The sequence below is a fragment of the Alligator mississippiensis genome, chromosome 15, assembly GCF_030867095.1.
Source record: "Alligator mississippiensis isolate rAllMis1 chromosome 15, rAllMis1, whole genome shotgun sequence".
In the NCBI taxonomy this organism is placed as follows: domain Eukaryota; kingdom Metazoa; phylum Chordata; order Crocodylia; family Alligatoridae; genus Alligator; species Alligator mississippiensis.
The window spans coordinates 25,521,047-25,534,420 of record NC_081838.1 but is presented as its reverse complement, the minus strand read 5'-3'; the positions used below and the strand labels follow the sequence as shown (position 1 = coordinate 25,534,420).

At 57.5% G+C, this 13,374-nt stretch overlaps 1 protein-coding gene across 1 annotated transcript; it reads left to right on the top strand.

Moving 5' to 3' along the window:
- Positions 1-2,152: 2,152 nt before the first annotated feature.
- Positions 2,153-8,678, top strand: LOC102564078 (zinc finger protein 665). The gene is given in 5 exon segments (XM_059718882.1): positions 2,153-2,943; positions 3,073-3,283; positions 3,974-4,063; positions 4,567-4,733; positions 6,078-8,678. Coding segments are annotated over 5 exon segments (2,796 nt in total). The 5' UTR covers positions 2,153-2,214; the 3' UTR covers positions 7,677-8,678.
- Positions 8,679-13,374: the final 4,696 nt, after the last annotated feature.

Below are 13,374 nucleotides of genomic sequence, written 5' to 3'. Positions count from 1 at the left end.
GGGAAGGGGCTGGCTCCTGAACACTCCTGCATAAGACCCTCCACACTGCCTTTAGGAGGGTCCCCTGCCTCCTCACTGTACAAGGAGCATGTGACACAGAACCAGGCCAAGGGCACAGCTGCCCCTCCTCTCCCATGAGAAACGTCAAAGATGGCAGCAGCAGCTCCAGGTCATGCTGTGCAAAAAGTGCAGCCCGGCACGGCTGTGCCCTGCCTCTGCCAGCACAGGCAGACCCCTCCGCTGCCTGCCTACCCCACTCACAGCCCTCCCTGCACCCGCCCTGCAGGCAGACCCCGCCTGTGCCCACTCACAGCCCCTCCTGGCTCCTAGCCCCACCTGCACCCCGCAGAGACAACCCCAGATGATTCTGGGCTGGTCCCCAACTACACCTGCACCTGCTCTCAGCCTCCAGCCTGCTCGCAGTTTGAGATCCCTCACAGGTAGCAGCTCCTGAGTCCCCCTTCCCCCGACCCTGACCCTTCCCACCAGCCTGGCCACTGCTTGGACCCTGCCTGGGAGGGCCCCACGTGTACCAGCCTGCAGCTCCTTTAGCTTGCATTGGCCTCAACCCTGCACCTTTTGCACCCACTGTTTCCCAGCTTGCCCATGACCTCACTCCCTTCCGATTTCTTTTTTATTTGCTCCACAAACTCAGTAGAAGTGTCCATAGTGGCCTCCCTTAGCAAGGGAGGCTTATAGTTCCTTGGTGGGCATTGGCCCATGTCCTACCTTGGGCACACCAAACAGGACTGTTTGCAGCTCCAGCAGCTGCACACCAAATAGTCCTGACTGCAGCTCCCAGGACGGGAGGTTTTACCCTAGGCCGTAGGGGGAGCTGGGTCAGGGGGAGACCTGGCGGGGAGGGGGCCCCAGGGCAGGGAAGGGACAGCAGCAAAATGGGAACTTGGAAACCAACTGACTATGGCAGGAGAGATCCATCCGCCCAGCCAGAGCCCAGGTGGACGTGCAGCTGAGACCAGCAACATCCGCCCCTGGCCCTGGCCCTGGCCCTGGCCCTGCGGGGCAGCCTCAGGAGCAGCAGTTTGGGGGCAGGGAGCAGCTGGCATGTGGGGACGACTCTCAGGCCAGTGACTTTCATCCCTGCCCCAGGCCCCTTGGGCCAGGCCGCACTGGGACAAACGCCCCGTGCCCAGAGCTGGTGCTGGCTGCAGGGTCTCCCTCTAGGCCTGCAGGTGCGACCTGCGCCAAGGGAGCGTGCCGACGTCGGCACCGAGCGCTTCTTCTCTGCCATAAGAAACGCTGTTATGGCATCTGGTCACTGGGGTCACACCTGCCACGTTTCTGCACAAGAAAAGCATTTCTCATCTTTCACGCGCTCACGCCTGGGTTTGCTGGGCGGGGGGAGCGTCCGGGTGAGCGTTTCTGGAAACAATTCCAAGAAGCTTGTCTCTGCCGGAGACGGAGAACGACACGTTTGTACCGAGGGGAGAGTCCAGCTGTCCGGCTGGCTCCTGCAGATCAGCTAATACTAGCAACACCCTCCCCAAAGCCCGCAGCTCAGTTAATTTTAGAGCACAGGGCTCACGGCATCAAGGCTGCAGATTTGATTCCTGGTTGGAGGAAATGATCTCTTGACGCCCTGCCAGCTTTGCTTCTCCGGAAAACCTTCTCTGTTCCCTTTTATCAGCCTGGACACGTCTGCAGCCTCGACCTGGTCGTTCCCGGTGCAGAGACCTGCTCGGCCCCCGGCGCACGAACCCGGTCTGCGGGGCCGGGCAACGGTGCGGCGCGTCCCGCTTCCTCCCCAGTGCCCGGGGCCATCGCGGCGGGGGGCGGGGGCCGTGCCCGTGCCGGCGGCGGGCGGGGCGGGGCGGCGGCGTTTGGTCCCCGCCCCCTTCCGCGCTGCGCGTGCGGCGGCCCCGCGGGCTGCGCCAGGCCCCGCTCCCGCCGCGCCGGCACGGGTGGGTGTCGCGCGGGCTTGCCGGGGGGCGCTGGGCTGTGTCCCGCGCGGATGGTGCGGGGGGCCGGGGGCAGCGGGCCGGGCCTGGGCCGGGGAGGGTGTCCGGGGCGGGGCGGGGGGAGACCCTGGGGGCCGGGACGAGCTGGCCAGGCCGTGCCCCGGGCGGGGGCGGGGCCGGGGCCGTGCGTGCAGCCAGCCGCCTGCCCCGGGCTGTGCGCGGCCGGAGGGGCCGCTGCGCTGGGTGGGGGGGACGGGGGCGAGGGCCGGTCCTGGGTCTCCCCCCGCGCGGTGAGATGTGCCCGGCTCCTTCCCCGCACACAGGCCCGGGCCCGACACCGCCAGCGCCGGCCGGACGCGCAGGAGCGGAGCGAAACCCCAGGCCCGGTGGGGCGAGCCGTCTCCCCACGGAGGACATGTCTGCGGCGCTGGAGCCCGGGGCAGCCGCGCACCTTCCCCGCGCAGCACCGGGGCAGCCCGAGGGGACGCCGGGGCAGCAGGAGCCGGGCGGTCTCCGGGCAGGAGCGGGGCAGGCGGGAAGAGTCCCTGGGCTCCTCCCGGCTGGGGCTGGCGGGGCGTCCCCCTCCCCGCCGTGCTCGGCACCGCAGACAGTCGGACAGCAGGTGCTGGAGGAGCCGGTCGATGGCCAGGAGATGCAGGGCCGGGAGGTGAAGCAGCCCCCGTCTGAGGCGGAGCTGGACTTGGAGACCCCCCCGCCGGCACCGGGGCACGACCTCCCCGCCCCGCACGCCTGGCGCCAGCGCTTCCGGGGCCTCCGCTACCGGGAAGGCGCGGGGCCGCGGGAGGTGTGCGGCCGGCTGCGGGAGCTGGCCCAGCGCTGGCTGGAGCCCCAGCGCCGCAGCAAGGAGCAGATGCTGGAGCTGGTGGTGCTGGAGCAGTTCCTGGCCATCCTGCCCCGGGAGACGCGGAGCTGGGAGTGGGGGCGCGGCGTGGAGACCTGCGCCCAGGCCGTGGCCCTGGCCGAGGGGGTTCAGCTGGGGCAGGAGGAGGACGAGAAGCTCCAGGTGAGAGGGTTCGTTTCACCCCAGTCCTCAGTGCTGCCGTCCCCACCTCTGTGTGTGGGGGGGATGTTCCTTTCTACCCCGTCTCTCCCAGTTCCTGGCTCCGCAGTAACACATTTATCTCATCCCCAGGTCACGGTGAGCGTGAAGATTGAGGAGGGTTTCTCACATGAAAACCAGCCTCCTGGGGCATTGCAGGAACCTGGTGATTGCTGGCTGGAGCAGCCAAAGGGCCATCTTACAGACCAGCCTCTGAAGGAGGCAGGACAGAGGGATACCCCAGGGTCTCGGGACAAGCCACCTCATGTCCCCAAAGAGGAGCCCATACCTGACCAGAAGTCAGGTGCTTACCAGCCTATTTGATGTACAAGGTTAACATGGGCTTGATACCCACAGAGCAACAGTTACCGCCTCCCCCCACCCCATTATTAGGGTTAGCTATTAGGTATAGATTAGTTGATTTTGGGGGAAAACTAAAGAAAACAGGGATAGGAGTGAGGTCTTGGGTTTAAAACAAGTGCTCTAAGGTGGAATACCCTGCAGTGCGTACTGTACAGGACAGTATTCGGTGTCTAAGATGTCAGAGGAGCCAGTGGCAGGTCAAGTACTGGATGTAGGCCAGGGAATGGGTCTGAGCGCCTGAGTAGCTATCCGGCATTCAGGATGAAAAGCTCAAATGTCTGCCCCTGCCTGTGACAGGGTGGCAATATATGTAAGCACGTGGCTGGGGTAGGACAAAACTGATCTCTGTGGTGGGCAGCACCCACCCAGTGGCTGGGCTGGGGGAGGAGTGGGGATGACTCTTCTCATTATAAATGTGCGCTTCTAGCAGAAAGAGGCTTTATCTTGGTTGGGCCTTGTAGTGCTACCATGGTAACAATCAATTATCTAGTTGATTATCTAACAATGTTCTAATAAGCCCTTTCTCATGCCCCTGGGAGCCCAATAAAAGCTGGGGTCAGGGCAATGGGTTTTTCCAGTGACATTTGCCTGGTTCATTTACAGTTAAACCCAGGCCTCTGTCCTGTTCCAGATTCCCCTAAAGCAGAGGAGACCTGGGACTGGTCAGCAGATGAAAGTTTCTTGGGCTGGTGCCCTGAACAAAACCCTTCCCCAGGAGCAGGTAAGAAGTGGTGGTTTTTCACTTTCTAGCAGCAGGAGGCACCATCCATCAGTGGAGAAATCTCTCTGCCACATTTTGATAGATTCAGTGCTCCACCTGGTCAGCTGTTCTTGTTCTCCCAGTGCCCCAGAAGCATTTCACACATCCTGGAGCAGACTGACCTTGCATGTCCCCTCCCACTCCCTTTAACATGTCATGGTGACATTGCACCAGCGTCCCTCGAGCTGCTCTCCCATGGAGCGATGGCCCTGCAGGTTCTGACACTGTTTTGATCACCACCCTGCGCTGGGACAGGGGTTGGGATCTCATGTCCATCTTTGTGCCTGTGGAGGTCTATTAGCAAGGGCTCTGGGAGTATAAGTTTTCCTTCTCCCCCCTCTTCCACACACTGAAGCCTCCAACTGCTTTCATCACAGGCCAGTACAGGAGAATAGCAGGGCTTTCCCCATGCCAGCAGCACCAGGGCTAACCTGTGCACTCTCTTCCCCACCCTGCACACACAGGGACCCTTAGTAGAGCCGATGAACAGCCTTCTGAGGAGGGGCCTGTAATTCTGGAGCTGCAGAGGACTTCCCCAGAGATAATGGGAGAGAGGGCCTCCCTGATGCCTGAACCAGGCCAACTGGAGAAGGGGGAGGGCAGACCTCCAAAGCAGGGGGAGAGCTTGGAGGTAAGTAAAGCACCAGGTTCATTTTGGCATGAGACTGAAGCTGGGGCAGAGATGAGGAGCCAGGGGTGCAGGGAAGAATTGTGGGCAGTGGAGAGACCTGAAGAGTGACAAGAGGAAGCTTCGCTGGTGACAGAGGCTGGAACCGCACCAAGCTGGCAATAGCAGGACCTCACTCCCAAGTACACATAGCCAGGGTTGCTGGCCCTGAAAAGCCTGGCCAGAGTCCGTGGAGCCAAACCTCCCTCTAACTCTAGAAGTGCTGCCTCAGCTGCCCAGACCTGAAAACCAACTAAGAACGCTCTAGGTATACTAGGACACCCTGCCAGCTCCAGGAAGCATGAAGCAATGGTTTCTACAGCTGAACCCAGAAAGTGCCTTCTAGCCTGGCCTAGACTGCGGAGCAGAGAGGGTCTCTGCAGTTGATGCCAGCAGTGTCTTTCCAGCCCAGCCATTGCCTGGGCAGCCTTATGGGCATGCAGTTTGGTAGGAGCGAGGAGCACAACTGGCTGATAGACATCTGTGTTAATCTGAAGCCATGAAGAGGACAGGATAAATTTGCACCTTACAAACTAAGTGAATCAGAGAAGCACAGCGAAAATTTTTGCAAGCCCAAGCTCATTTGTCAGATGCAATGAAAGGACACACACAGGCCAGATTATCAAATGGAGAGAGACTTTTAAATACCAAATACAGAGCGGGGGAAGGAGATGGGAGTTGGGACGCTGGTAGGAGAGAGGAACATAAAGACAACCACACAAAAAAGGGAACACCGAAGCCAGTCTTTGTAATCAGATAAAAATCCATAATCTGTATTTAAACTGTACTTAACGCAATCAAGCCTGTGGATGACTTCTTGTTGCCCAATTCCATGTTCAAGTTTGTTTTTAAAGTATTTTGGTTTAAGAACAGCTACTCTGAAGTCAGTAATGGAAGGTCCAGGGAGGTTAAAGCATCGTGCCACAAGCCTCTGTGTCTTCCTCGACCTGGTGTTGGATCAGGGTTAGTTCAGTCTTTCATGTAGGGATTGCACCATCTGACAGTGTAGATAGCAGAGGGGCATTGTAAGCAGGGGACAAAGCATATGAAAATGGTAGATTTGAAGATAAGTGGTCCTCAGCTGCTGTAAACCATATTATTTGGCTCATATTTGGACGATGCGGTGTGTATTAAGAAGGGAACACGGTTTGCATAAGGGTCCATTGCAAGGCCTGGTGCCTCTGAGAATGGGAGCTAGGTTGCTTGTTGTTGAGGTTGGGGACTGCCTGTTAGCCGGATTGGCTAACACATCAGTACTGCTGTGTCATATGTGGTAAAACCTTCACCTATTTCTTCTCCCTGGCTTAGCACTGGAGCATTCACTTAGGGAGGAAGACACACCGCTGCACCAAGTGCAGAAAGAACTTGATGTGCTGGCAAGGCCTGTCCCAGCACCAGTGTGTCCAGAGGAGGGAGCAGCCAAACCGTGGCACCAAGAATGGGAAGAACTTCAGACAGCCCTCCAACCTGGTCAGGCACAGGCTCATGCACATAAGGGAAAAGCCATATCATCAGCACTGTGAGTATGGTAAGAGCTTGAACTGCTCCTCCACCCTAGTCAAATGCCAGCTCATACACACAGAGCAGAAGCCACATCAGTGCTTTGAGTGTGGGAAGAACTTCACCCAGTCCTCCCATCTGGATGAGCACCAATGTGTCCACACCAGGGAGAAGCCACATCAGTGCTATGAGTGTGGGAAGAGCTTCACACAGTCCTCCAGTCTGGTCAAACATCAGCGCATCCACACAGGGGACAGGCTATATCTGTGCTCTGTGTGTGGGAAGAGCTTTACCCAGTCCTCCCACCTGACCCAGCACAAGCACAGCCACATGGAGGAAAAGCCACATCGGTGCTCTGTGTGTGGGAAAAGCTTCACTTCCTTTTCCCACCTGGCACAGCACCAGCTCATCCACACAAGGGAGAGGCCCTATCAGTGCTCAGAGTGTGGGAAAAGCTTCACCCACTCCTCCTACCTGGCCCAGCACCAGCGCATCCACACAGGGGAGAAGCCATATCACTGCTCTGTGTGTGGGAAATGCTTCACCCACTCCTCAAGCTTGGCCCAGCACCAGCGCATCCACACAGGGGAGAGGCCATATCTGTGTTCTGTGTGTGGACAGAGCTTTACCAAATCCTCCCACCTGGTCCAGCACCAGCGCATCCACACAGGGGAGAAGCCACATCAGTGCTCTGAGTGTGGGAAGAGTTTCATCTGCTCTTCCCACCTGGCACAGCACCAGCGCATCCACACAGGGGAGAGGCCATATCAGTGCTCCGACTGTGGGAAGAGCTTCTCCCAATCTTATTACTTGGCCCAGCACCAGCGCATCCACACAGGGGAGAAACCACATCAGTGCTCGGAGTGTGGGAAGAGCTTCTCCCGATCTTATTACTTGGCCCAACACCAGCGCATCCACACAGGGGAGAAACCACATCAGTGCTCGGAGTGTGGGAAGAGCTTCACCCGATCCTCCACCCTGGACCAACACAAACGTATCCACACAGGGGAGAAGCCACATCAGTGCTCCGAGTGTGGGAAAAGCTTCACCCACTCCTCCAGCCTGGCTCGGCACCAGCGTATCCATACAGTGGAGAAGCCACATCAGTGCTCTGAGTGTGGAAAAAGCTTCCCCCAGCTGTCCAGCTTGGCCCAGCACCAGCTTATCCACACAGGAGAGAGATCACATAAGTGATCTGAGTGTGGGAAGTACTTTTCCCAACCCTGTTACTTGGCCCAGCACCAGCTCATCCACACAGGGGAGAGGCCATATCAGTGCTCTGTGTGTGGACAGAGCTTTACCCAGTCCTCCCACCTGGGCCAACACCAGCACATCCATATGAGGGAGAAGCCACATCAGTGCTCAGATTTTGGGAAAAGCTTCACTTGCTTTTCTCACCTTGCATAGCACCAGCTCATCCACACAGGTGAAGCGCCACATCAGTGCTTGGAGTTTGGGAAGAGATTCTCCCAATCTTATTACTTGGCTCAGCACCAGCACATCCACACATGGCAGAAACCACATTAGTGCTTGGGGTGTAGCAAAAGCTTCACTCAGTCTTGCAGCCTGGCCCAGTACAAGTGCATCCACACGGGAGAAGCCATGTCACTGCTCTGAGTCTGGAAAAAGCTACATCCACTCCTCCAGCCTGGCCTGACACCAGTGCACCCACACCCGGGAGTATCCATAATTGTGCCGGCAATACAGAAAGGGATTGGGGGTGCCTAACTGCTCAGCACCCACCAGTGGCTGCATTCAGGAAAGCTGCCTCATGCTGGTGTACTGCATAAAATTCACCCAACCTTCAGTCCACATATGGTGTAGCAGAACCCAAAGGACTCAGAGGCGGGTCCCCAAGGTTTGATTGAGGGGAGGAACTAAGAGGAAACACTTCAGGCAGAGGGTAGCCGGGGAAGCAGTGAGGAGACAATCTTTGCATCAGCCTTGGAGCCTGTGCATTCCCCATCATTCTCTAGAAGTCTAAAACCCATCTGTTCTTCCTGGGGGGGGACAAGTACCTTCACAACAGGGTACCCCCCCAAGACACATATTTCCAAATGAAACCCAGAGGCTGTCCTTGGCCACCTTCCAGCTTTGTCCTCCCTGTTCCCAGGTTTCTGGTATGTGAGGCTCTTGAGCTATAGGAAAGAGAACATTTATGGCTGGAGAAGCATTCCCTGCTCCCCACCCTGACGTTGCCTATCTTCCCCACTACATCAACCTTCTTTGCCTGCTCATGCCTATCAGGTGTCTAAGGAGCTGCTAGTGCAACCCCGAGCCCAGTTTTGCAGGTTTTGCTTTGCAACCTCTCCGAAAGTGCACTGCTGGCTGCCTGCTGATCCCCCTGTCCTTCCCTTCATTTCATTTTCTGTAATGCATTCTCTAGTAAAGCCCCAGAACTGAAGTTGATATCCTTATGGTTGGTCTCTGTGTCCTCTCCGGAGCTCTGTAATGGGAACAGATCAGGGCCTGGTCTCCTTTCCAGGGCAGATCTGACTTCCTACCCTTTCCCTTTCCAGAGGGTTTACTGCAATCCAGGGGTTCTTGGTAAGCGTTGGTAGCAGTTCATCACACTCAAGACCTCACTCCTATGCCTTGCTGTGCAGCCAGGACCCTGAAGGAACATCTGGTCAGGGGACAGTGGAGTCTCTTTTTGGGGTGAAATGGGGCAGCAGAAGTAAAGGAGGTGCCACTTGTGGGAGATCTTTCCTGTGGAAGTGTGGGGAAAGTATGAAGACATCTTCTGGGTAAAATGCAGCGTGTTGTAATTTTTCACTATCAATGCTAAGGCCTCCCTGCTAATGCCAAAGCCATTTGGCTCCATGATTGTTGTGGAGATGCATGTTCTGCTGCTTGCTGCCCCAGAGACCCCTGCAACACCCAGGGCACCCAACCTCTGCAAGGAGATACTGGCCCCACCACTGCTGACTCCAGGGAGGGAGAAGCACAGGAAGGGAGCCCTTCCAATATATAGAAGTCAGGGAAGTGTGTTCAGACAGAGGTAGCTTGACCTGTATCCTGGGTTCTGCCACTGAGGGTTGCTTCCAGCCCAGGCAGGAAGGGCATGACCCAGAGACTACAGCCCTGGGTGCTGAGGTTGCAGAGGTCAGAGACAGCAGCCAACAAAGCACAGCCTTCCCAGCAAAGGGTACTTTGCCTCCCTAGGGGTAGGAGCAGGACATAAGACTTCTGAGCGGGCCCTATCCACGACCAGAGACAGCAATGGGGAGCAAAGCCTTTGCCATAGGGGGTGTGGAGGGACACGGGAAGGCTGCTCAGGGTCCTGCTGTTTCTGTCACTGCCCCTGGGGAAGCAACTGCCCCATGCTCTGCCATCGCTGGGATTGATCACACCTGGTGGCTCTGGCTTCATTGTTTGGGACACAGAGGCCATGGTCTTTCCATCTTTTGTCAGGTCCTGGGGATGGAGAGAGCAGGAAAATGCTGAGGAATGCAGGCTTCAGGAAGATTCATGGGCATCAGGAGTGATGCGGGGACTAGGGAAAGCCCTCCCTTCTTTCACCGGGTTGAAGGGATTGGCTCTTCTTGGTGGGATGTCTCTGCTGATTTTCTGCTCTGTGCTGTCCCTCACAGATGCCTTTCTGACCCCCTCTGCCTTCCGGGAAATATTGTGTATGGGTTTCCTTGCTCCTTCCTTGGCCAATGTGAGGGGTGTCTTATTGTGGACAGTTCATTCCAGTCTCAGTCACAAACTCAAATGTGTCTGTGCCCAGACAGGAGTCCTGCCTGGCAGGAGTCAGTTTTAGAGCTCAGGGGGCAGGACACCTCAGAGATGGGAAGAGTCAAGTAATCATCGAACGGCTGTGCCAAATACTTCAGACTGCAGTTGGACAGAAAATGCCAACTAGTGGTATCTGGTGTGCAGAATATTGAAAATGCCTTTGAAGTTTCTGAATTTCCGCAAAAAATCTGACAATAGTAAAAGAGAATCCCTCCTGTTTCCTGCTGTCCCCACACAGCATGAGGATCCACTTTGTATTGGGAACCCGCTGCTCCTCTTGCCATAGGACTCCTCCAGTCCTCCCACTGGCTATCAGAGACTCCTTTTCCACTTGGGTACAGGACCCCCCTAACTCCCCTCCGTTGGCAAGAGGGGGTTCTCTGCCTCATTTCTGGGATGATGGGAAGGGCAGGGGGGACTGCGTTAGAAGTCAGGGGGATTGGGGGGCTGAGGGCAAAGAAGCTGGTGGAGAAGGACAGGGATGGGGCTCAAGGGGATTGGGGCTGAGGTTGAAGTGAGGGGAGCTAGGAGGGGGATCACGGGAGCTGTACAGGGAGATCCAATGGATCAGGGGTGATGGTCAGGAGTCCAGGGGGCTGGGATTGAGGACAGAGGTCAGAGGGGGTGGATGGAAGTAGGGCTGGTGGAGGGGCTATGGGAAGCAGCAGGAGCATGGGGAGCAACAGGGGGAGCAGCAGTGCAGCCGTGGGAAGTGGCAGCGGTGCAGGGAGAAGTGGGGGGGGGCAGCCAGGGGGCTGTGGGAAGTGGTGATAGCGCAGGGAGCAGTGGGGGCTGCAGAAAGCAGCGGGGGCATGGGGAAGAGTGTGGGGAGCAGTGGAGGGGCCTGTGGAAAGCAGCAGCACAGGGAGTGGCAGGGAGAGCAGCGAGGCCCACGGGAAGTGGTGGCAGCACAGTGGTGGTGGTGGTGGCTGGAAAGCAATGGCAGCAGTGACAGGCAGGTGTGCAGGAGGGAAAGTAGGAAAATGGCAGGGGAATGGTGGCAGCAGGCAGAAACACGAGCCCGTGCTGGTGCCCTGGGGCCAGCGGGGACCCAGGGTGGGGCGGCAGGAGCCTGGGTGCAGGGTCTGCGTTGCGCGAGACTCACACACAGTGCAAGAGAGCCACAAGCGATGGAGTCAGCAGGCCAGCCCTGTCTCTCTCTCTCCTCTCTCACCCCGCCACCCCAACCACATATCCTACACCCCTACACACACACACTCTCCAACCACATCCCTCCACATACACCCCCTTACCTGTCCACACACAATATACAGTAGGACGGTATTATGAGCTATTATGCAGTCACCTCTAGATACACTTTGCAAACACATAAATCAGTACAAAAATATTTTTAAATAAAATTAAAATAAGTTATAGCAGATGTTTTATTTTTTGTATATGATTTGGGTTTGTTTCTGGTTTCAAGATTGCAGCATCCTTTCTCCTAAAAGGAGCGTGTTGGGGCAGCGGGAGGGACCTCCAGTGGCAAAGGTCAGGCGTTACGGGGCAGGGCGCTCGATTCCAATATGGCAACCAGGGGCAGGGCAACTGTCAAGGGCTGGGGCTACCCATACGGCCCTCCACAGCTCACCAAAACTCGATAAGTGGCCCTCCACCTGAAATAATTGCCCACCCCTGGCTTAGACCCACGCACTTTTATAGTACATCAAATAGGCCAGTGATGGGGGTGGGGCTGGGGCAGTTGGTGGGGGGGGGGGCTGGGGAGGTAGTTGGGGTAGTCCAGGGGCCTTGGGGTTCAGGGGATCTGGGGGCTTGGGTGGCATTTGGGGAGGCCTGAGGCACATGGGTGGGGTTCAGGGAGATGGAGGGGTCTGGGTGGTGATGAGCAGCTGGGGGATCTGGGGTGCTGGGATGTGGGTGAGGGGTTCTGGGGGGTCGTGGGGACAGTCAGAGTGGTCTAGGGGGTTAGGAGGATCTTGGGTGAAGGGGGGAATGGAGTTGGGGTCAGGGGTCGGGGTGGCCTGGGTGGTGACTGGGGGTTGAGAGGCTGGGATGGGGGAGGTCAAAGGGATCTGGAGTAGTTTGCTCAATGTTGGGGCTGTGTGGTCAGGGTGATCGGGGGGTCTGTGCTGACCTTGCACACACTGTGTGTCCCAGATGCCTGGGTTCTGTGTGCACATGTGTGTGTGTGTGTGTCTGTCGCTCTGTCTGTCTGTCCCGGGTCCCTGGGGTCCACGTCTGTTTGGGTCTCTCTTGGATGCCTGGGTTTTGTGTGCGTCCAGGACTCGGGGGATGCAGGCTGTGGTAGCTGGGGGGTGTTATATCTTCACACCACCTGCAGGGGATGCTGCAGAGGTGAGAGCATGCCCAGAGTCAGGTATATACTTCAGCTGGGGGTTTACAGTGCCCATGCTCTGTAGGGGCACTATGGTGGGGGGAGGTCTGTACTTACCTGGCACAGGTTGACTGTGTCCCAGACACCAGGGTTGTGTGTGTGTCTGTGTGTGTGTGTGGGGGGGGGGGGGGCGCAGATAGGCTGGTGGAGGTGTTATACTTTCACACTCCTGCAGGGGATGCTCTGGGGGCGGGGGCATCAGACCTGACCTGGGGCAGGTGTGATATGGGCTGTGGTGGGGCAAGGATACCATGCCTTCACTGCCTAGGAGGCAGCTGTGGGGGAGCCTGTGCTCACCTGGGGCAGGTGTGATGGGGGTTACATCTCAGAACACCAGCAGCGGGGGCCAGCAGACAGTCCTCCCCTGGGGCAGGGGTGAGCCCCCTGCCATGAGCCTACAGTGAGTGTCGGGGGGGTGGAAGCCCCATTCATTTGGGCAGGTATTGTGTGGGCCATAGTAGCTGGGGAAGCGGGGGGGTGAACTCTCATTGCCCTGCAAGGGGCATTATCACTAGAGGGTGCAAGCCCACCTTGGGATGCGGAGAATCTCGAGAGGGTCCAGAGGAGGCCACTCGTACGGTCAGAGGCCTGCAGGCAAGGCCCTACAAGGAGAGACTGAGGGACCTGGATCTCTTCAGCCTGCGCAAGAGAAGGCTGAGAGGTGAACTTGCGGCTGACTACTGATTCATCAGGGGAGGGCAGCAGGGAATAGGAGATGCTCTGTTTACTAGGGCACCCCTGGCATACCTAGGAGCAATGGGCACAAATTGGCAGACAGCAGATTTAGGTTGGACATTAGAAAGAACTTCACAGTCAGGGTGGCCAGAATCTGGAAGGGGCTCCCAAGGGAGGTGGGGCTCCCAAGGGAGGTGGTGCTCCCTGCTACCTTGGGGGTCTTCAAGAGGAGGCTGGACAAGCACCTCTCTGGGGTCATCTGACCCCAGCACTGTTTCCTGCCCAGGGAGTCGGACTCGATTTACTGGGCTCCTTTCCGACCCTTCATCTACG